General features: G+C 41.7%; 1 protein-coding gene across 9 annotated transcripts in view; it reads left to right on the forward strand.

Annotated features, from left to right (window-relative positions):
- SNX20 (sorting nexin 20) overlaps nt 1–24197 on the forward strand; it is a 105382-nt gene extending 81185 nt beyond the window's left edge. For 2 of the 9 annotated variants that reach the window (XM_030204337.1, XM_030204339.1), the window contains exons 2-5: nt 3540–3657; nt 11092–11252; nt 16311–16462; nt 23189–24197. In XM_030204337.1, the coding sequence (XP_030060197.1) occupies nt 11102–11252; nt 16311–16462; nt 23189–23857 (972 nt within the window). In that variant the 5' untranslated portion in view covers nt 3540–3657; nt 11092–11101 and the 3' untranslated portion in view covers nt 23858–24197. The other 7 variants (XM_030204338.1, XM_030204340.1, XM_030204343.1 and 4 more) reach the window with 7 other exon arrangements.
- Nucleotides 24198–24722: the final 525 nt, after the last annotated feature.

A 24722-nucleotide genomic window follows, 5' to 3' on the forward strand; every position in this document is an offset into this window, starting at 1 on the left:
GTGCCTGAACTGACCAAGATGACCACCAGAGGGAATCGGGGATGACCTCCCCTTACTCCCCCAGTGGTCCACCAACCCCCTCCCACCCTAAATTTAATTTTTTTTTTTTTTTTTGCCAGCCTCTATGCCAGCCTCAAATGTCATACCCAGCTCCATGACAACAGTATGCAGGTCCCTGGAGCAATTTCAGTGGGTACAGTGCACTTAAGAGATGGGCGTCCTCAGCCGATAATGGAAAAAAGAAGGGCGTCCCTAACGAGCACTTGGCCGACTTTACTTGGTCCATTTTTTCTTCCGACCAAGCCTCAAAAAGGTGCCTGAACTGACCAGATGACCACCAGAGGGAATCGGGGATGACCTCCCCTTACTCCCCCAGTGGTCACCAACCCCCTCCCACCCTAAATTTAATTTTTTTTTTTGCCAGCCTCTATGCCAGCCTCAAATGTCATACCCAGCTCCATGACAACAGTATGCAGGTCCCTGGAGCAATTTCAGTGGGTACAGTGCACTTCAGGCAGGCAGACCCAGGCCCATTCCCCCCCTACCTGTTACACTTGTGGTGGTAAATGTGAGCCCTTCAAAACCCACCACAAACCCACTGTACCTACATCTAGGTGCCCCCCTTCACCCCTTAGGGCTATGGTTGTGTTGTACAGTTGAGGGTAGTGAGTTTTGGGGGGCTCAGCACCCAGTGCTTTTTTTGTGCCGGTATGCAACGGTACGGCGTACTGGCACCTTTTTTTTTTTTTGCTCCCCCCCCCCGCCCCGTGACGGACGCAGTGCCAGCCCCCATTTCTGGCCGCTGCTGCTTCTCCTGTTGAGCAGCAGCGGCCGCTACACAAAGAAAAAGATTTTTTTTAAAACTTCAAACCTGGCTGAAACGCGGCACCCCGGCACTGTAGACAGCCATTAGGCATTGGCTGTTGCCCCGCAGCCGCTCCTCCTCTTGCCTCTACGTCACTGCGCTCCTCCGGGGTCTTCCTCCAGGGCAGTGACGTAGAGAGAGAGAAAGAGGGAAAACAACAGAGGGAAGGATTGGGGAGAGAGAGGGAAAAAACAGATGGAAGGATGGGGGGAGAGAGGGAAAAACAGATGGAAGGATTGGGGAGAGAGAGGAAAGAGGGAAAACAACAGAGGGAAGGATTGGGGAGAAGAGAAGGGGAAAAACAGATGGAAGGATGGGGAGAGAGAGGGAAAAACAGATGGAAGGATTGGGGAGAGAGGGGAAAAACAGATGGAAGATGGGGAGAGAGAGGGAAAAACACAGATGGAAGGATGGGGAGAGAGGGAAAACGGAAGGATGGGGAAAGAGAGAGGGAAAACAGATGGAAGGATGGGGAGAGAGAGGGGGAAAAACAGATGGAAGGATGGGGAAAGAGAGAGGGAAAACAGATGGAAGGATTGGGGAGAGAGGGAAAAAACAGATGGAAGGATGGGGAGAGAGAGGGAAAACACAGATGGAAGGATTTGGGGAGAGAGAGGGAAAAACAGGATGGAAGGATTGGGAAAGAGAGAGGGAAAACAGATGGAAGGATGGGGGAGAGAGAGGGAAAACGGAAGGATAGGGGAGAGAAAGAGGGAAGACGCTGGATGGAAGAATGCAGAAAGAAATAGGGGAGACACTGGAAGGATGGGGAGAGAAAGCAGAGCTGCTGGATGGAAAAGGGGAATAGAGAAAGACTGGAGAATAAGAGGAAGGGGCATGGGGAGAACAAGGGTGAGGAAAAGATGAAAAGCCACAGGTAGATGAAGGAAATTAAAGAATGGATAGAAAGAATGAATTAAATCTGGACAGAGAGAGAGCCTGAAAAATATTGAAGAAAGCAAAGAAAAAGGAGACAAAAATGACAAATGGCACAGAAGAGTTAAGCGAAAAGAAAGGAAAGCAGAATCACAGACTGGGACCAATATGGAAAGAAAAACAGTCACCAGACAACAAAGGTAGAAAAAAATCATTTTATTTTCATTTTAGTGTTTGTAATATGTCTAATTTGAGAATTTGCATTGGCTGTCTTATTTTGCACTGGTATACTGGAGCTGTAAGAGCTTACAGAGATTATTTATATGAAAAAAATTCAGGTTATTTTTTTCTCCTATAGTACTATAATATTTTCAATGATGTCTGTTTATATGCGCCATGGCTGGTATAGGGGGTGTGGTTAATGTGGGTGTGGCTATCATAGGGGTGGGGCCATATGTGGTGACCCCGCCCATAATGAGTACCGGCACCTTTTTTTCTACAAAAAAAGCACTGTCAGCACCTAAGGTAAGGGAGCTATGCACCTGGGAACAATTTCTGAAGTCCACTGCAGTGCCCCCTGGGGTGCCCGTTTGGTGTCCTGGCATGTGAGGGGGACCAGTGCACTACAAATGCTGGCTCCTCCCACGGCCAAATGGCTTCGCTTTGGTCATTTCTGAGATGGGCGTCTTTGGTTTTCATTATCGCTGAACACCGGGGACGACCATCTCTAAGGTCGACCTAAATGTTTAGATTTGGGGGTCCCCGACTGTATTATCGAAACGAAAGGTGGACACCCATCTTGTTTCGATAATACGGGTTTACCCGCCCCTTCCTGAGGACATCCTGCGAGGATGCCCTCAGGAAAATTTGGGCGCCCCGTTCGATTATGCCCCTCCACATCTGTTAACACACCTTAGTAAAAACACCCCTAAGTGAAGCTGCTGCCTTTATTGGGCATGACTTACTGCCCCTTATATGATGATTCCACCACAGTACAAAAATAAAATAAAATGGAAAAAAAACATAAGAATTATTATGAGTTGTTGTTGTTTTTTAATAGCACAGGGCTTTTGTAACTATTATATGGTTGGAGTGCTTTAGATGTTTTTGTAAAATAGGCATAAAATATGTCTATTTTTGGACATTTTAATGTGCCATTTCTCATATTGGAAATATGACAGTAGAGAAAAAAAAGAGATTGACAAAGGTTGAAATCTGTGAGGAGTAATGCCAGACCTAGAGTAGCTACATTTGACTCCCTCACTTCTGATAAGTTAACTCCTTTTTGTGACGATTCTTTGTACAATGAGAAGGATTTGTCTATGGCAACAAATGACAGGCTAGGCTGAATTTTATTTCATAGGCTGAAAACGGGCATTGAGTCTGCATATGACTTGAACGGTGTTTTTTCTTTTAAAAAAGAACCAGAATAGTACAGTGCAGTTTCCTGTGGCAGTCTATTTATTCGTCTGTAATACTCTTCAGGGTTGAGTGGATTAGCAAACTGTGCTGACTGGATTTCAGTTCATTTCTGTTCTGACCTGAGAAAGGAAGTGCCAAAAAGCTCTCAAGAAATATATTGTTAGTCTAGAGAAAGGTATTGTGCTATATTACTCTTTTGTTTAAGTTCATTAACCTTCATTTCCAAATAAGTATCAGAAATACAGAATCTGTGGAAAGTACCTTTCTGCTTTCAGTTTAAGGTAACCACCCACTATTTGCAGTCTGAGTCATTTGTATATTGTAGGAGGAGAGGAAACTTCCTTTTTTAATTTTTTTTTTTTTTTGTGCATACTAGAAAAACTGTATGGACTTGCAAAGCAAAGAACATCAACACTTATATGAGAATTATGTAAAAGGATAATCTTATCTCTTGTTCATAGTTCTGATCCAGAACACTTTTCCAAGATTCTGAGGTTAGTATATAGTAGTGGCATCTTTGCTTTCAAATACTGCATGTAAGCATTTCCTGCTATCTTTAAACCTCAACATGTTGTTAAGAAGTATTCATTTTGATAACTACCTATACAATAAACAATAATGCACTTATATTCATATTCAATTAATTCCTTTTTGCATTTTAATGAGCCTATGTTTTAGATTGTTTTCAATTTTAAGGTACTACACTGTTGTAAACAGCTGTTTTTCTTAATGTAGACCTGTTTAAAGGCAGTTTTATTTTTTGGTTGTAATCATTAACCATGAAGCTCAAACCAAGCCCATGTCAGGAAATGGTAAGGGCTGTGGGACTCCAGAGTCCATAACAAGTGTGATAAACTTTGACAAAACCTGTTATAGGTTTGTTTTAAAATCAAATTGATTTTCAGTTCATTATGCCTATGAAAAGTTTGAGCATTCCAGTATTCACTGAACACTATATTTTACTGGAATATTTTAAGTTTTAGAAATTAGAAATGTATTACTATATTAGATCACAGATTTAAAATGAGAGCTTGGGTGGACCTGAAGAGTATATGTGTTAACTCTTATGCAGTGGCAGTATTCATACACCTAAAAAAAAAATTTCCCCATTGACATTTACACCTGCTCTGAAGCATGCATAACTCTCAGCTACCTGCTAGTTTGTGCTTGGGTTTGGAGAAGTGATTGAAGGGAAATGTGCTTACTTCTCTGATGTTGAAAACTACCTCCACACAAAATTTTTACTGTTGAAGCCTAGCTCCTTAATTGTCTCTCCTTGGATGTGCAGTTTGCAAAATTCAGTATTGAACATGTGTGGGTAACCAAATCTGCCACTTAAGTGCCACTACTTAACATGTACAAATTCCCGAAAGATGCTGCTCTTTTTTTCAACTTTTTATTTGGTAAAATGCCTACTTCTGCAGTGCATGTGACAGAAAACACATATTTTTTCTATGAGCTTATGTGTATTTTGCAGAAGGCTCCACTTTACTACTACTACTTATTTATTATTTATTTAGATTTTGCTCACACCTTTTTCAGTAGTAGCTCAAGGTGAGTTACATTCAGGTACACTGGATATTTCTGTGTCCCAGGAGGGCTCACAATCTAAGTTTGTACCTGAGGCAATGGAGGGTTAAGTGACTTGCCCAAGATCACAAGGAGCAGCAGCGGAATTTGAACCGGCCACCTCTGGATTGCAAGACTGGTGCTCTAACCACTAGGCCACTCCTCCACTTATAATTTCTATAGTGCTACTAGATGTACACAGCACAGTACACTGGACATGAAGAGACAGTCCCTGCTCGACAGAGCTTACAGTCTAATTGGGACAGACAAACAGGACAAATAAGGGATAAGGGAATTACTAAGGTGGGAACAGTAAAACATGGGTAAGCCTTTTGTAAAATACTTTACAAATTTTGAACATCCTGATTTAGACATTCATTTTCCAACCTAGATGTTGTTTAGAAAATTGGACTTTGACTGATTGTGGTACATCAGCTCCTCTAGTGAACTTCCAGCCGATATTCAAAAGCAAATATCTGATTAGCAAATGCCTGTTACTGGATATGAGCTGGCGAGCAGGATATCCAACAGCACTAACCAGATAGTGTTGCTGAATATTCCCTCTGACCATCTCAGTACTATCTTCGTGCCACCCTACAAACTGCCCCACTCCCAAAAACTACCTCCCCGCAACTGCACCAGCACCCTGCAATCTAACCCCTAGCCCCTCATGCAAACGGCCCCACCCCCAACTATCCCTCACATACACAAAACATGCAGAGAACACACACAAGGTATACACACACAAACACATGTGTACAAAACAGTGTCATAGCCAGACCTCGACGTGGAAGGGATCCAGAGCCCAAACTGAGGGGGCCCAAACTGAGGGGGCCCACCACCGCCTCCTCACATACCTTGGCTGGCAGGGGTTCCCATCCCCTGCCAGCTGAAGCATTTGTCCACCGCATTGCTTGCCCTGCTCTTCCTCTCAGGTCGTGTGCATGCTCGTTTAAAACGAGCATGCACATGACGTGAAGGGAACAGCAGGGCAGGTAATGCAGTAGAGACCAGCGCTGGACAAACTGTTCAGTTGGTAGGGGTCCCCAACCCCCACCAGTCAAACCAGGTTCCCCAGAGCCTATTTCGGGGGGCCCAGACCCCAGTGGTCCCCCATAGCTATCCACTGGCACAAAAACACATTCACACCACACATACACACAGGAATTATAACTTCTTAGCTGTTATGTACTGCACTGTAAGTGTAAGGGGAGGGGAGGGTGTCCCAGTTAAGGGGCTGTCCATAGACATATTCATACTCAGGGCTCCCATGGAACATTTCTATACTCCTGGTCCTTTCCATTTTTTGCTCAGTGCACATACACACACTCTTGTTCAAGGGAGCAGGTTCTCTCCAGGGAGCCCAGGTCTAGAAATCCCTCGAAATAATCACTTGAAGACAAATAAGGGGTGCTCCAATTCACTTTACTGAAGACAAGTGCAAACTAAACATTGTTTTAAGGTAGTCTTTCTTAGGGCAGTTCTATAAATGGACTCCTAATAGGAGCTTATTCTATTAAAGAATATAGGTGCTTACTTTCCCATATAAAATATTAGCATAACAGCTTAAATACACTCTTAAAAGTTAGACATAAGCATTTATACCAGCAATAGAGCTGGCTGCCAGAGAAACATGTGCAAGTGTGAATCCACCCTTGTGTATGCCCCCATGCAAATACATGCTATGTAAATTAAGCACAGAATAGCTACAGAATAGCACTTGGGCAGAATTTTGGCACTTACATATGTATATGCCATTATTCTAATCATTTATATGTGTAAGCAGGGTGTAACATTAGTGCTGATGTTATAGAATTACAGCATTGATTAAACACTGTACTACTCCACACAATTTTTTTTTTCTGTCTGTGATCCCTTTCAAAATTGCCAGTCCTTTCAGGTACTACTACTACTATCTTCCTAAGTACTGGTCTCTCTTCTCAGAATCCCTTTCCACACATATCTCTCCAAATAGGAATTATCTTGCATGCAATCCGCCTTATTTTCAAAAGTGATGGGCACCCATATTTTGACCCAAATCGGGAGATGGATGCCCATCACGCAAAGGCGCCCAAATCGGTATAATCGAAAGCCGATTTTGGGCACCTTCAACTGCAGTCCGTCGTGGAAATGGCTAAAGTTCACGGGGCCGTGTTGGAGGCGTGGTGAGGCGGGACTGGGGCGTGGTTATCGGCCGAGGAGAGATGGGTGCCTATGGCCGATAATCGAAAAAAAATGGGCGTTTTTAGCGGGAATTTAGGTCACTTTTTTTAGACCCTTTTTCACGAACAAGGCCCAAAAAAAGTGCCCTAAGTGACCAGATGACCACTGGAGGGAATCGGGGATGATCTCCCCTGACTCCCCCAGTGGTCACTAACCCACTCCCACCACAAAAAAAAAAAACCTTTAAAAACTTTTTTCCAGCCTGTATGCCAGCCTCAAATGTCATACCCAGCTCCATCACAGCAGTATGTAGGTCCCTGGAGCAGTTTTTACTAGGTGCAGTGGACTTCAGGCAGGTGGACCCAGGCCCACCCCCCCCCCCCCCCCCCACCACTTCTAACACTTGTGCTGGTAAATGGGAGCACTCCAAACCGCCCCCAAAACCCACTGTACCCACATCTAGGTGCCCCCCTTCAGCCATAAGTGCTATGGTAATGGTGTAGAGTTGTGGGCAGTGGGTTTTGGGGGGGAATTTGAGGGGCTCAGCACCCAAGGGAAGGGAGCTATGGACTTGGGAGGTATTTTACTTTTTTTTTAATTGTTACAAGTGTCCCTGCTAGGGTGCCCAGTTGGTGTCCTGGCATGTGAGGGGGACCAGTGCACTACGAATCCTGGCCCCTCCCATGACCAAATGCTTTGGGTTTGTTCGTTTTTGAGCTGGACGCCTTCGGGTTCCATTATCGCTGAAAACCGAGGGCGCCCATTTCAAATCTGCCCAAATCCTAGGCATTTGGCCGGTTCCAACCGTATTTCCGAAAGAAAAGATGGACGCCCATCTTTTTCGAAAGTACAGTTCGGACCACCCCTTCTCGTAGATGTTCCCTGAGATGGGCGTCCTTAGAGATAGGCGGCCCATTTTGATTATGCCCCTCCACATCTCCTCCAGAAGTCCATCTCCTGTCTGGCTTTTTTCCACTGCTCTACTGATTCTTTATATTTCATATCTAGAAATTAGAAGGAGGGTTAACATGTTTGGACATTTTTTAGAATTTAAATCTTCCATCTGTGTTTCTCCAATCACTCCCCTGTGTGATCCTGGCCTACTTGTTTTCAGGCTAATTAGCAATGAAAGACTGTGAATAGAATTCAGCCAATAAGAAGATTGTGGAGGTAGAGAACTAGAAGGCAGCTCTAGTCTCAGAAAGGGAGATGATAAGCCCTATACTATAGATACGAAGTATCGGCATCTGGTGGGAGATGGAAGAGAAATGAAGCCACTAGTCAAATGGGAAAAACAGTTTCAACATCTGCAATACAGAATCAGTTCCCCCGTCTCAGCTCATGTCTCCTCATCACAGATATGTAGAGAACCAACACAGATATAAATACACACACACATGCACAGACACACATAAACCATGCTCTGCATGCCTTCTCTACTTCTTAATCTAAGCAGGAGTTTTCATAAACTCAAAGCACTTCAGTAAATCAGAACAATGAAAAGGGAATCTTAATAATTTAGTAGGTAATTTTAAAATCATTTGCATATATAAAACTGATTTATATGCAGAAATGACTGTGTTTAAAATTGCCCAGATTATATGTGAGTAAAAGTATGGACTTAAGTATACGCAAGCTGACTGGAGGCATTGCTAGCATAGGGTTGAGGAGGGGGCTACCCCATCATTCTATAATTTTGTACACTTGCCCCCAGAGTCTATATATGGTGACTAAGGGGCCCTTTTACTAAGGCGCATAGGTGCCTACCCGTGTCCAATGCACGTCAAATTGGAACTACTGTCCTGCTACTGCATGGCCTGGGCAGTAATTCCATTTTTGACACACATCCAAAAGACACAGTACAAAATATTATATATTTTCTACTGCATGGCGCTTACCTGGTGGTAATCAGCAGTTTACGTGCGCTCACAATTACCACCCAGTTAGTGCATGAGACCTTACCGCTAACTCAATGGGTGGCGGTAAGGTCTCAGGCCAAAAATAGATGCTTGCTGGTTTTAATTTTGCTGCATGTCCATTTTCGGCCAAAAAAAAAAAAAGACCTTTTTTCCAGGCACACTGAGAAATGGACCTGCGTGCATCCAAAATGCATGCCTACACCAGCACAGGCCATTTTTTGGTGCACCTTAGTAAAAGGGCCCCTTAATTTGCACGCGCAAATCAGTGCTCATTGCTAATTTGCATATGCAAATTTAATTGATTAATGAGCCATATTCTGTAACAACACATGCAGAAATCCTATAGTGCAGTAATTCAAAGGGGCATGGCCGGGAGCATTTTGGGGGTGTTCTGGGGGGCATTCTCAGACTTTACAAGCATTGTTACAGATTAGATCTGATAATCGCCTAATTTAGGCACCAGCATTTATACCTGCTTTCAGCAGGCGTAATTGCTGACACCTTAAGTTAGGCACTGTTTATACACTTAGCTATCATTGTATAAAGGGCACAGATTCTTTACAGAATAGCACTCTAGTGCTTACATTTTTCCGCGCTGATTTCTCAGCACCATTTATAGAATCTAGTCCTTAGTGTGCAAAATTGTGCACGCAGGTTATAGAATAGTGCCAGTTACACGAGTAAGTTAATTTGCAAATTAGGTGCTAATTAGCGCTAACATCAATTGGAGTTAATTGGTACTAATTAGAACTAGCGGTTAGAAACTTAGGGGCCTTTTACCAAAGTGCGGCAAAAAAAGGCCTATCCTGCATGCTAAGGCTATTATTCCGCATGGGTAAAATGGCCGAATTTCTGCTTTTTTCTATTAATGGCTATGTTCTAATTTTCCTGTTAGCATGTGGGCATTAGTGCTTGAGCCCCTACTACCACTGATTTTATAGGTGGTAAGGGCTCATGCAGTAACCATGTCACGGCACTGCCCAATTACCGCCAGGTAAACACCGGCGCTACAAAAATAAAAATATTTTGTAGCGCCGGAAATGGCATGTGCTGGGGGTGGGAGCTACTGCCTGGCTGCTGTGGTAGCCCATCGGTACTTCCGGTTTAGCGAGCAGTAAGTCTGCATTGGGCTTACCGCTGCTTAGTAAAAGACCCCCTTAGTCATGGACATTTACACCAGCCATTGAAATGGCGTAAGCAATCGCTCCTAAATGTTAGCACATAAATGCTAACTTACGCTAGTATTCAATAATGGCAGTTACACATGTAATTGACAATATAGAATTTGTGCTTAGTGCGCAGCATTCTAGCACCTAAACTTCTGCTACCTTTTCAGAATTAACCCTTAGGGCAAGATTCTGTATAGCGCGCCTAGAGATACGCGCTGAAATCCAGGTGTATTCTATAACAATGTGTGTAACTTAATTGGCTTAACAGGTCAATTAGCATATTTAACAGCACTTAACAAGCAATAATGAGCACTAATTGGCAATAAATAGAATTTACGCACAAAACTCACTAAGTGGATTCTGTAACGAACTGCATCTTTCTAAAGTGCGCAGTTCAAAAGTGGAGTGGCTATGGTGTGGGGTAATGGACATTTCATGGGCGTTCCAAAATCTACATGCATAGTTATAGAATATGGCCCCGTGTGTGTAAATCTACGTGCAGGGATTTACACCATGTTTTTGTTGATGTAAATGGTTGCATGTAGTTTTAAGCACTGGGACATCAACTAAGCATATTCTATATACTGTGCCTAAATCTAGGCGCCGCTTATTGAATACACTTATGCAGAAAAGTTGCTGCGTGGATTTTTTTAGGCACTATATATAGAATCTGGCTCTTACCCCCCCCCCCCCCCCCCCTGTCAAGTTTAGCTTGAGTTATCTGCAGCAGGGCCCATTTTATTCCTATGGGCCCTGCTGCAGATAACTTGAGCTAAGCTTTAGTAAACAACCCCCTTTGTGTGTATGCACTTACTTCACAAAATATACAAAATTATGCATGTAATGTAAGTCGGAGAGTTTGTGCATACTAAACACAGTATGTGTGTTTGTGTGTCGGTATGCTTGTACTTTTCAGGGAGTAATTTCCCATATTTCCATATTTTCCCTTTGAAACTTGGTATAATTTATTTGCATACTAGCTACACAATTAGGTGGCCTGTTTATAAAATTATCCTCTCATTGTTATTTACTTACAGAATGAATTCTCTGTTATATTTTTTAGTAGTGCTGTTACTGCTGTTTAAGGGTTGTTGTTTTTTTTCTGTAGCAAACATAAAATGGAAGCTGAGCAGGAGTATCCTGTAGTAGATGAATTTGTAGTTGAAAATGATTTTACCAAATTATCCATTGCTTCAGATGAAGATACCAGAAAGAGAGAAGCTGTCACTGCATTTGAAAGAAATGATCAAGAAACTTCAGATCTTTCAGGTTGAAAACAGAAATTTCACTGCATTATACTTTTTGATCCAGTACTTTTCAAATGACATGTTTAGAAGATCTGGTGAGCTCAGTGGATTGGCACAGGACTGCAGAATCTGTCACCTAAGTTCTCTTTTCCTAATCTGATCCAGCTCACCCTGTAAACCTGTATGCAATTATTGTCAAAATAATTTGATAAATACATTTTGTGCCGATAAATGAAGGGTGATTAGCATAGCCTCTCAGGGATCTGTCCTAAGGCAAATTCTGTTCAATAGATTAGAACAAAAATGACTTTTGTCTATTCACAAATGAAAATAACATCTTCAATAGCATGAATATCCTTGAGGGAGTAGACAGAATGAACTAATGAAGTGTGACATAAGAATGCTTGAAGAGTAGATGAGTACATGGCAGCTAAGTTTCAGTGCAAAAAAAGTGAAGATGTGTGCATTTGAGTGCAAAACATCTAGGGAATAGTAAGTGATCTGACCCCTAACAGTAGTACCATTTTGAAGAAGGCAGCCACTGAGGCTAGAGCAAGTGGGAGTTGTTCCTGCCCCCATCACCCCCAAACCTCTTGGGGTGAGTTAGAGTCCTGGAGGGTGTATTGAAAGTGGGGTTAAGGCAGTCCTTTAGATTTTGGAAGGGGTAGTTTCAGGGAGGGGCAGGGCTTTGGGAAGGGAACAACTTTTTAAAATTTTAGGCTTGCATCAGGACTAGGGGAGGGGGTATCTTCTCAGGAGAAGGGATTTAGGGTTCCTTCCATTCGGGACAGTGGACCCTTTAACTTTTCAGGCCATTACTACTACTTTCCTTATTGTCCTCCAGTCACTCATCTTTGGAGCTGGGGGAGCTCTCCAAGGTCCCTTCCAGGATGATAGCCTTTTAGAGGGAGAAGATCAGCCAGGTAGGGCAGCAGGCAGCTCTTCTGAAAGGAGGAGTTATGTGGTCTCTCTGTCTTTCTCTCTCTTTGCCCAGGTGCTGGAGGTGTTCAGTGGATAGGACAGCTGAAGAAGGAGATAAGAGGCCTCTGGAGCATCTTTTTGTTGGTTTTGCTAGATCTACAAGTCATCAATCATTTCTCAAGGAGTTACAGCTCTCTCCTTATTGGAGTGGGTTACTCATGTTAGAAGTAAATGTTCATGAAGGTTTTCAGGTGGAAAGTTAGCAGTCTGATTGAAACAAGACTGTGGTTGGAGACCCTGAGTTTGCATATGGTGGTCTGTAGGTGTATCTTCTCCAGAGCTGGCTGGGGTAGGTTTTGATTGCCTAAGATCCCCCCCCCCCCCCCCCCCACACACACACACACACACACCCGGAGCAGGTAACATACCCAGCTCTTTACTCCCATCTCTAGAAGGCCAAAGGACAGAAAACACCCACATACCACTAAAAAAAAAAAAAAAAGTATATTAAAGGTCTTTGGGAGAAAGACTTATTGACAGCGATCTTCCCCAGAACTGTCTCAAAATCATTCAGGTCTTCTGCTCTTTTATTAAGAATGCATTGTCATAAATTAACTGGTTACATCACAAATCATGGGACACAAACTTTGAAAAAACATTGGCTAGATTATATTCTGCTTACATCTGCAAGTTCAGGAGATTCAGGATACTTTCCAACACTGCTATTGGTTCCAGTAAAAATCTAACATTTATAGGAATGCGGAACTATCATGAATATTCCATACATCATCTATATGCTCAGATATCTGCATACATCACATTCACTTCCCTGTTCTCTTCCAAACATGTTTATGTCTAATAACAGTTTCCTGCATTTGGTAAAGACAGCATTTAATCATGTTCCATCTTATTTATTATACTAACATTTAACCTCTAATATTCATCTCTGAATGGGGGGGGCCATTATTTTCAAATATAACCTTAATGTCATCAGTTTTAATCTCTGATGCACTGGGGAAGGGACTCCTTATTTTCAGAGCAGTTGAACAATTAGAGACGAGGCCAGGGTTCTTAGTGATGGCCTGGTATGATCTCATTCAGGCTTCCATCAGAGGATTGGCAGTACCAGCATTGGTCTGGCAGCTCTGGTGACCTCCAAACTGGTGGCAGATGTGATCTTGAAGAGCTGCCTTACTAATCTCCCCTTCTAGGGAAGGTACAGATAGAATAGTCCTTGGGATTAATTGAGAATCTGTCAGATGCTAAACCTTGAGGCTTGCTGGATTAGGCCAAGGTGGTTTCCGGGCCAGGCTCCAGCAAAGCAGAATTCCTGGCGGTTCAACAATTTTGCCACGGCAAAGGGCATCTTCCTGGACCATCCAGGTTGCAACAAAGCCACATTACTTTGTTCCACAGGGCCTTCCATGAATAAGGAGTTGAATTTGTTCCTCCCAGATGGCATATGCCTCTAACTCAGGAGGCACTGGTTTGAGGCAGGTGGCTAGCCAGGCTGGTGTCTAGTTCAGTTGATACAGCATGAGACTCTTAGGGCCCTGTTTACTAAGCGACGCTGTAGGCATGCTAACTTTTTAGCGTGTGCTAAAAATTAGTGTGTGCTAATGATAGGGACACCCATTATATTCCTATGGGTGTTTCTAGCATTAGCGTGTGCTAAAACATTTGAGTGCCTACAGCACGTCTTAGTAAACAGGGCCCTTAATCTCATGGTTTTAGCATGCGCTAACCTTAGAGACACCCATTATATTCCTATGGGTGTCTCTAGCATTAGTGTGTGCTAATTTTTAGCTTTCACTAAAAAGTTTGCGTGCCTACAGCGCGGCTTAGTAAACAGGGCCCTTAATCTCATGGTTATGGGTTATGACCTCATGCTAGCCTTCGTGAGGCAATGATGAGTCTCTACCCTTCAGCCCTTACTGTTCCTTTTCTGTCTTGCTAAAGAAGAACTTGAGCAATCATGAGCCATAAATTCTTACTGAAGGTATATGGCAGACTAGCCGGTGTTCAAGAGTGTCTGGTGGGAGGCCTTTTTCATGGCATTCAAATGGTTTCAGTTTTCTGACAGAGAAATCAGTGGGAACCTGCTCTCCTCTCTGGATGATCAGGCCTGTTTTTCTTGGAGCTGAGGCCTGTCAATCCAAATTGCAGGCATGATCTTGGTTTGCTCTTCTGAGCAAGGTGATAAGGCTCCATTGTCCTTCAGTCCCTTTGTTATTTCATTTGCTATGTTGAGGGGCATCCTTAAAGGGCTTTTTTTGGTAGATAGTGTCCCTGGTAAGCTTCCCTTTTTCACCAGATTCATGACCCCTCAGTGTACTTGGTGAGCACCCTGTATATGTTGCACTGTCAAGGAAGCATTACTGCAGATTATGCCATTCCTGGGTCACAGGAGGTTTTACCTGCTTAGATAACTAGATAGTGCCCCAGCAAGTCATGGAAATAAAAAAAGAAAGCTGAGAGCAAGGTATCTGGTTTTTTTTGGCTAGGACATGTAGCACATAGGTATGGTGGTGAATAGCATGTTGAGCCAAGGAAGTCTTCACCTGTATCCTGTGTCCATTGATTAAGTTCAAGTGGTGTCTCTTTCAGACTTATGTTTTTTTCTGGCAACTGTGCTCAAGCAATTGCAGATAGGAGGTCCTTACAAGTAAGGATACCATTTTCACAACACGGGTGTTTAGAGCATGAGTTCCATTGTCTGCCCATTTGTCTGGACTGGTCTGGGGATGATAAGGAAGGAAAATTTTGGTCTCACCTACTAATTTTCTTTCCTTATGTCCTATCAGCCCAGTCCAAAATCCCACCTAGTTTTCTAAAGTTGACCTTGGATTGTTTCCAGTTCACTAGCTGGCATTAGGGAACATCTGAGGATCCTGATTGTGTAGAGGCATTTATGATATGTGGGTACCTTCCATGGATTGGGGCAAGTTGGGGGAAGTCTACTTTTGCTTCGTTACAGAATAAAACTGAAGTATTGCTGGTTACATCCACTAGTAGAGGGGCACAAATGGTGTGCTATGAAATTATCTCCTTGATATGTAGTAAACTTTACATGCATTCAGCCTGAATAGTCATACATTTATTCACTTCAAAAGTGGAAGAGTGTGTATTCTTTTGCTTTGAAAATCCAGTAGAGTTTAAGCCTATGCTTAAGTAGAGAGGTGTGGTAGCCGTGTTAGTCCACTCTTAAAGGTTATCAATAGAAATCAAACAAAATAAAACATGGAAAAGAAAATAAGATGATACCTTTTTTATTGGACATAACTTAATACATTTCTTGATTAGCTTTCGAAGGTTGCCCTTCTTCGTCAGATTGGAAATAAGCAAATGTGGTAGCAGATAGTATATATAAGAGAAACATCAAAGCATTACTTTGACAGTCTGACAGAGTGGGAGGGTGTGGGTATGCATGGGGACATCAAAGTATTTCATTGATATTCTAACAGGATGGGTGTGGGTAGGTGAGAGGAGGGTAATAAACAGAGAAATACAACTTTATGGTTTATAATGGGCTAGAAAACCCAGATCCTTATTAAGTCCTGTCTGTTGGGTGTCAAAATATTCAATCATTCTGACTTCAAAGGTCTTGCGTTCCTGTATTGTTTTAAAGTTACCTTTCAGGATTCTTACTGTGAAATCACTGGTGCAGTGTTCTGGTCTTGTAAAGTGTTGGCCCAATACAGGAATGTAAGACCTTTGAAGTCAGAATGTATTTCTCTGTTTATTTCTCTGTTTATCACCCTATTCTCACCTACCCACACCCATCCTGTTAGAATATCAATGAAATGCTTTGATGTCCCCATGCATACCCCCACCCTCCCACTCTGTCAGACTGTCAAAGTAATGCTTTGATGTTTCTCTTATATATACTATCTGCTACCACATTTGCTTATTTCTGATCTGACGAAGAAGGGCAACCTTCAAAAGCTAATCAAGAAATGTATTAAGTTATGTGCAATAAAAAAAGGTATCATCTTATTTTCTTTTCCATGTTTTATTTTGTTTGATTTCTATTGATAGCCTATGCTTAGAATGAATCATGATATTTCATAAAATTATATGCAATAAATGAAACATTTTATTTATGAGTTTTCTTTACAGCATATTTTCATAATATATGATAGTGAATGTATTTTTTTAGATGCTGATAACACACCAAGCCCAAATTCTTCTATGACTACGAAGGAACACCAAGAATATTGGAGAAAAGTAAATTGCCAGCTTAAACCAGTCAAACTGTTATTTGACATCCCCTCCAGTAGAATTGCAGAAGATTGTTTTTCTAAATATGTGGTAAGACATTCAAGTGAATTTTATAAATCTGTATATATTTTAGGGTTAGTTTTCAAAGGGATCTAGTGGACCAGTTGAGGAGCTAGCTGGCCCACTAGAGCTGTTAGGGTGAAACTGTGGCTTTATTTAGCCACTTATAAAATGTGCACAATGGTTGAGTCAGGGGAGGAAGGAAATATGCACATATGTTGAATGTTCATATATGCATATGTATTTTCTTCCATGTTACTCAAGCCACAGATGCAGCAATTACCAATATCTGCTTAATTGTTAATACATTTTAAGAAGGAAGCTGCCTGGGTTTTATTTGAAAATTCACTAAGAGATCCTTTAACTAAGGTGCACTTATGGATTTAGTGCACGCTAAATGCAATGCCGCCCATTGTATACCTATGGGCTGCAAGGCACTTAACACACATTTGTTAGCACATGCTAAATCCGTTAGCGCACCTTAGTAAAAGGACCCCTAAAGCTAACTTGTTACAAAAGTACCCATGTTATTTTTCTACTCAGCTGCTTACTGGTAATTGCCCTGTTTGTGAATATAATTATTGACTTATGAGCCACTAGGCATGGGTCTGCATGGAATCTGATTGAGAGATAGGATAGAGCACCATAGCCAGATTTCCACAGTGGGCACCCATAGGCAACTGGGGAAGGGAGGAAGCTGTTCATTCCTCACCCTCCATTTTCTGTACCCAGGTCCTGCCCTGTCCCAAAGTACTCTTTCAGCTACCTCTGAACAGTTCAGCAATCCAGTAACAGGAAGTCCTGCAAAAGGAGAAGAGAAAGTATGGGCAGGCTCCATACTGAATTGTGTTGCCAGTATGCTCAACAACCAGATTACCGCACACTGCATAGTGGCACCAGTCATAGCAGCAGAGACAGTGCTCCAGTTCCTATCATAATTTGAGACCAGAGGCAGTTGTATACATTGACTGCACTTAAATCCAGACCTAACATTTCTAAAACTCTTGGAAATAATAGAGATGAAGTTGCATGCAAGGCCTGACAAAAAAATAATAGGTTAATAACATCTAAATAAAAAGAATCTAAACATTTTTCAAGTCCTGTAAACACATTTTTCTATAGTTTGAAAAATAAACCGTAGGGCAGATGTCTTCAAACTTTGATGCTTCTTCTTAGTTCAAGAATTGTATAGACTTGAGTTTTATGTAATTAAACAAATTTGCCATTTGGTTTGCCATTTTTTACCCTTTTACCCCCAAATTCTATATAGTGCAGCTTAAGTTACACATGCAAATCTGGTCATATTCTGATTAGCACACATGACTTAATTGGCTTAACAAGCCAATCTGTGCCAATAATTGCCACTTAACAAACAATTATTGACATTAACTAGCTTTATTTACAATTTACGCACTGAGGGGTCCTTTTACTAAGCCGTGGTAAAAAGTGGCCTGCGGTAGTGTAGGCGCGTGTTTTGGCACACACCAGGCCAGTTTTTACCGTGCCTGCAAAAAAGGGCTTTTTTTAAATGGGACAGGGAAAGGGCATGCAGTAAAACTGAAACCGGTGCATGCCTAAAACCGGCCTCAGCCCTTAACGCCACCCATTGATCTAGCAGTAAGGGCTCATGCGCGGTGACCAGTTGGTGCATGCCAACTGCCGATTACCACCAGAAATGCTGCTTGTGGAAGAAATAAAGTAATCGTGCAGGTGTTATGGGCATGTGGCAAATCTGAAATTACCTCCAGGCAGTGTGGTAGCCTGGTGGTAGTCTTGTTTTGGCATGCGCTTCATGCGCATAGAGCCTAGCACACCTTTGTAAAAGGCCCCCACACTTTTCTAAGTGTATTCTGTAAATTGATGCGTGTAAATTCTAGGATGCAGATCTGAAAACGGTGCATGTCCATGGGAGGAGCATGGGCAGGTTGTGGACATTCCTTGAATTTATGTGCAGTGTTATAGAATACTAGTAAAAAAGCCCCGTTTCTGATGCAAATGAAATGGGGGCTAGCAAGGTTTTCTTCTGTGTGCATGTGGGAGTGTGCTGTCTGTCCCCTCTGCTCTCTGTCCCCTCCCCCCTCGGAGTCGAGTCCTTCAGTGTTGTTTCCTGCTGTGCTGTGTTTGTGTTACAGAGATAGTGAGGGCTTCTGCCCTCTCTCCCCTCCCCCCTCTGAGTCCTTCACTGTTACAGAGAGAGCGATTTGATTTCGTGTTTTCCTTCACTGTTTGTGTTACAGAGAGAGCGAGGGCGGGGCAGACACTCATGGGGAAACCGGATATCTCTCCCCCTTCACACTTCCGGCTGGAGGCTTCATTTAGAACGTTGCTGGTGCCTTTTATATATAGAGATGCCCATCTGCGCATAATTTGGGTGTGGACATTTACACCAGGTTTCAATTAGCATAAATAGGGGTGACTACCTTTAGGCACGGGAAATGGGCTCTAGGGGTGTTCTATATACTTCACCTACATTTAGGCATATTCTGTAAACCGTAACTAACTTTAGGCATAGTTTATAGAATACGCCTAGGCATATTTTTTCCGTGCTGTATTTTAGGCATCATAAATAGAATCTAGCCCTTAATCCGTTTATGCTTAAATTTTTATTTTCATCTTAGATTTCTAAAACAATTTTGGAACACTGAGCAAAAACAGGTTAATGTAACTATTTATCTTTCAGCTTTTTTTTTTTTTTTTTACCAAAATCCTCCTCCTGACTTCTCCTCATAGTTTGATAGATCTACATATTTTTGTAGCATTTCCTGTGGTTATTTAACTCCACTGCTCACCTTCCTTTCCTCCGAGTGGATTCCATTTACCGCCACCCTCTGCCACCTGTCGGTCAACCAGTATCCTATCCAGTTCACCACTTTCGGTCCTAAGTTCAACCCTTTCACCTTATTCATGAGTCTTCTGTGCGGGACTGTTTCAAAGGCTTTTCTGAAATCCAAGTCTCTGTTCTGTTCTTAATAGTATTTGTCTTTCGGTGTGTCAGTGGGAAAGCAGGGTGTGAGCTTTGCGCTTCTGGTGGGTCTTTTTTCTGTTCTCATTGTTTGTAAGGAAAGCTTTAGTTAAAAGCTTGGTCTTATAAACTGGGAACTGAGTAAATCGAGGATCAATTATAGCAGAACAAAATTGCTGAACTATATGCTAACACACAAACCATTTTCAGTGGCATCTTTTTAAATGCCTTGGAATAACAAAATTAAAGCGTTTGCTGCTGGTTTGACAATAAAAATGATGGGGCTCATTTTCAAAGCACTTAGATTTACAAAGTTACGTGGAGGGATATTATCGATATATTGTCTAAGTCCGACTTAGGACATTTTGCTCAAAACGTCCAAAATTCAAGTGGGCAATATAGCCATTTTCGAAACAGCAAAATATTTATCAGGTTTTTTTTTTTTTTCAAAAATGGCTATTTGCTAGATGTTTTTATGCTCTGTGCATTTATCTTTTTAGTCCATTTTTGAAAAAAAAATGTCCAAGTGAAAAAAGCACAAAATCAAGCCATTGGGATATAGGAGGAACCAGCATTCTTAGTAGACTTTCCACAAAGACATCCCAGCAGAGCAGTGGGACACCCTAGGGGGCACTGCAGTAGACTTCACATAAAAAGCTCCCAGGTACACAGCTCACCAGTGCTCCTTTTTTATTGTAGAGTGAGCCCTCCAAAATCCACCAAAATGTTACTGCATCCAATCACAGACTTCTACAATAGCCCTTATGTCTGCAAGTGCCACTTACTGTAATGTTCTATATAATGGATTATAACAAAAAATGCTAAATAAACTCCAACTCTAGCAGAATACTGCATCTAAGTTGATATATCGAAGTAAGAAGTTTGGTTGGGCTTCTCCTCTGCTGAGAGATCTACATTGGTTACCAGTTGGGGCCCGGGTGGAATTTAAGGTAGCTTGTTTGTTATCTCTGGATGTTGCCCACAGTCTCTTGTTGAGCTACTCTCTTTTCCTTCATTAAGGTTGACACATCGCTCCAGCACCATATTTTTGGGTTTCCCCATCAGTCAATGATATTAAGTGAAAATGTTTTCATGATAGCTCTTTTTCTTATTTATCCAGTAAAATTAAGAATTTGCTGCCTTTTCAAATATGGCTTTTACCCAATTATTTTCAATTTTGTAAAGTTTTGAAAACTTTTTTTTAGCAAATATTACAATTCTAAATTGTAAGATAATTTGCTGACTTTGTATTTTGGCTACTGCTTTAGCTATAAGCTAACACTTTGAGGAAGTTAGTCATTATGTAACCTGCTTTGAATCCAAAGCTGATATAAGCAGGATATAAATGCCAGAATAGTGTAGTATAGTATATATATAGGTGCAGTAGGTTGCAGTGAAATTTGGGAGGCTGACACATTCCACCTTAAATTAGAGAGGATTATGGATACCTCCAGGGACCTGCTTGCTGCTCTAATAGGACTGGTCATACCATCTGATGCCGTCATAGAGGCTGGTATGTATTGTTTCTTTCACATCTTTCAGGGGTGGGAGGGGATCAGTGACCACTGGAGTAGTAAGGGGGGGGGGATCATTTTTTATTCCCCCAGGGGTCATCTGATCATTTAGGGCACTTTTTGGGGGCTTAGTCATCATTAAAACAGCCCTAGACCACAACGTCTTACTTTTAGTCCTGGAAGCTTTTGTTTTGTTCCATTATGGCTGAAAAATGTCCAAGTCCAAGTCCATATCCTGCCCTTAACATACCCCCTTAGGATTTGGATGCATTGCAGATGAATTGCATAGAAAAACATCTGCAAAATTAGTTTTGAAAATGTAAATTTGGATGTTTTGGTGAGAAAAATGTCCAAATGCTGCCTTATGACACTTTTAGACTTCTCTGTAAGTATAAGTGCTTTGAAAATACGCCTCTATGTGTGATAAGACCTTCTGACTACCTGGTTCATGTTGGAAGAGTCTTAGGAAAAAATTTTTTTAAAGAAGGAAGCATTATTAACTAGTTTCCATAGTATACAACCCTTTACCCCATAGTTTTAAACTGAAACTTTCTCTAGAGGTAGAAACTTAACAGCCAAGAGCATTAAAAGGGAATGTAGCAAGGCTCAAACTTTGTCATAAAAGAAAGTTATCTTCAGTTCTTTGGCTATTGAAGGGATAGCACTGGTGCTGAACTGAATTAGGTGTTAATTAAGGTGCGAGGAAGTAGAAGAGTTGCAAAGGTTACTAAGGGCAGTCTGATTATTGAGTTAGCTTCAAAGGGTCTGTTTGAAGCAGTTCCCTTAGAATCAAAACTATATAGAGAGGAAATGTCCCACTTAACTTTCTTTCTGAGAAGTTCTGAGGACATTTCTTTGGTAAGTGAACATTATTTTGCTCTGTGCTTTGGTAACTTAAAGATTGGGGTTTAAAATAGGAATTGTGGGTCATTGATAAAGATAGAATTTAAAACTAGTCTCCTTACCCTTTTCCCCATAGTTTAAGAACTTGAACTTTCTGCTACACAGCATTAACAGACAGCCTCTAGAAGGCACAGCAGGGCCTAATTCAGTATTAGGAAAATATTTAAAAAAGAAGCAAGCATTATTAACTAGCTTCCATGGTATACAACCCTTTTCCCTATAGTACATGAATAGAATTGCAAGATTAGGCTTGGTTCTTTTCCCAGCATTACTGCAGCCAGGAGCATCACTCATCCTCTGCCATAGTAATGTATGTTGATGAGCCCCTATCTTTTAAAGGGGCTGGCAATGTGAATAAAGATCAGAAAGACCCCCATCCCCTGCTTACTTTGGAAAAAAACCATGGTGGCTGAGAAACATCCCACTTGTAGCTTCTCCTCCCCAGGTGCAAAACTGTAAATAGTAGTGTGTAAGCCAAAGCCCTCTCCACTTTCTCCCTTCCAAAGCACCTCCTATTGGCACCCTCCCTGCCACCCATCCACTTCTACCAGCCCTGCCTTAATAAAATAAAGGGTCCCTGAAATCCACCCTATGCAAAAAGTACCTCCCAATCATTTTGTGCTGAATGAGGAGGAGATACTCTTTGAGTGCTAGCTGCTGAGCTACAAAGTTTCCACTTTTAAAAATTTGGACTAACTAACCATTAGGTGCAAATGCCCTCTGGGACCCTAATAGTTGTAGCTCCTGACGCAGGCTTTAGAAAGGTGAAACATGGCCACATAGGGCATGATTTGACTTTGGAGTGATAGAAATGAAAACTTTTTTAGAACAGTAGACATGTGAGTGGAGGAGTAGCCTAATGGTTAGTGCAGCAGATTTTGATCCTGGGGAATTGGGTTTGATTCCCACTGCAGCTGCTTGCGACTCTGGGCAAGTCACTTAACCCTCCATTACCCCAGGTACAAATAAGTACCTCTATATATATTATGTAAACCACTTTTGAATGTAGTTTCAAGAAAACACAGAAAGGTGCTTCTGCTTTTGTGGACCACTGTCCATCCATGACATGTCCCTTCTTAAAAATATTTTTTTTAAATAGGTACCGCAAGGGTTACTGAGTGCAAACAGGCAAAATACCGCAAAATGTTGTAGCATGTTCTGTGATAGCCTATTAGTGTGTGCTAATTGCGCATTAAGGGTTTACCACCTTTTAGTAAAAAGGTCCCTTCTTTGAAATTTTGTAGAGATAATATGCATTAAAAACATTTACCTAGGTTATAGCAATGTGGGCTGTTAGAAAATTGTCCCCATGTTACAGAAATGTTTTTGTTTTGTTTTTTTTAGAATAACCTACATTTTTTTCCATCTCATTTTCAGATGTACCAAGTTTTTATAATTAAATCAGGGAGTTTTGACTGCAATAAAGTCTTTATTGAACGGCGATACTCAGATTTTGAAAGACTACACAGGAGTCTTTGGAGAGACTTTAAGGAAGAAATGGAAGAGATTACATTTCCCAAAAAAAGACTGACTGGAAACTTCACAGAAGAAATGATCAATGAGAGAAAATTGGCCTTCAGAGATTATCTTGGTAGTTTATATTCAATCAAATGTATTCAGAGGTCCAAGCAGTTTATTGACTTTTTCACGAGAGCACAGCTGGTAGAAGCTTATGGCTGTCTCAGAGGTGGGCAGTACACCAAAGCACTGGAAATACTTCTGAAAACTCTTCCTTTACAAGAAAAGCTGACACAGCATAGTGCTTCTCTAATTGTGCCTTCCCTCTGTGCAATACTTGTGTGTCACAAAGACTTGGAGAACTTTCTGGATGCACATGAAGTGGGAGAAAAAGCGTTAGCTCTACTTCAGAAGCACTCACGACACAAATATTATATTCCACTGCTGGAGGCAATGATTGCCTTGGCGTATGTACTTGGAAAAGATTTTGTATTTTTACAAGAGAAATTAGAAGAAAGCAAGGTGAAAAAAGACCAATCTAAAGTACTGACTCTAAAAGAATTAGCTGTTAAAGAGTATGTACGCTGAATGGAAAAACAACAATTAGTGGATACTTTGGGGGTTGTGATCTTTTAGTGGGCCAACGAATATGAATCATAATGTGCAGTTCTTAGTCATGAAAATATATAAATGCAAAAGAGATGTCTAAAAATAATTAAAAGTTAAATCATGTGTAATTTTCATATGAAAAATGAACTCTTCATGCCAAATTGTAGAAAGTGAGAAGCAGCAACTCATGTGGTGTCACCTCAATTGAAGGTATAAACCAAGATCAAATAGTGATATTCTTATAATCAGCTATTTCCCTCAAATGAATTATGAACTGTAAAACTAAATGAAATAACATGAAAGATAGCATTAAAGGCAAAAGAACTCACCTGAGTTTTGTTTCCTTCCTGAGATCTTTGTCGTGGGTAGGTTTACCATAAGGCTCCAAAAAAAAGGAGGACAGATTAAGCCAGTCTAGGAAGGTAATGGGAGTAAAACCCAGACTGTCTCAATTAGTAACAAGAGGAAGCTCCTCATTAATACTGTCTTCTCCTCCCTCCCAGGATGCATCGTACAAGATCACCATTTTGAAATATGTCAGCATGGAGGCAAGAGTGAGTGGGCCATGGGTGAGGGGGGGAGGGTAGGGTTCATTAGTCTACCAGGGAATTTTGGGAGATGTCAGAGGGGAATCAGGGGGTCACCTATGATGGTGAGGGACTGGAGGAGTGCACTAGATCACTAGGGAGTTTTTTGTGGTATGGGGGTGGGAGATCTAGGGTCTCTACTAGACCATCAAGGATTTATTGGTGGGGTTTTGGGGTGGAGGAGACCTAAAGGGAGGTTGAGTGATTATTTTGTAATGTTTCCTTCCTGTCAGTGCGTGAACTAATCATCGGTCATG

This window comes from Microcaecilia unicolor, chromosome 5 (assembly GCF_901765095.1).
Source record: "Microcaecilia unicolor chromosome 5, aMicUni1.1, whole genome shotgun sequence".
Lineage (NCBI taxonomy): Eukaryota > Metazoa > Chordata > Amphibia > Gymnophiona > Siphonopidae > Microcaecilia > Microcaecilia unicolor.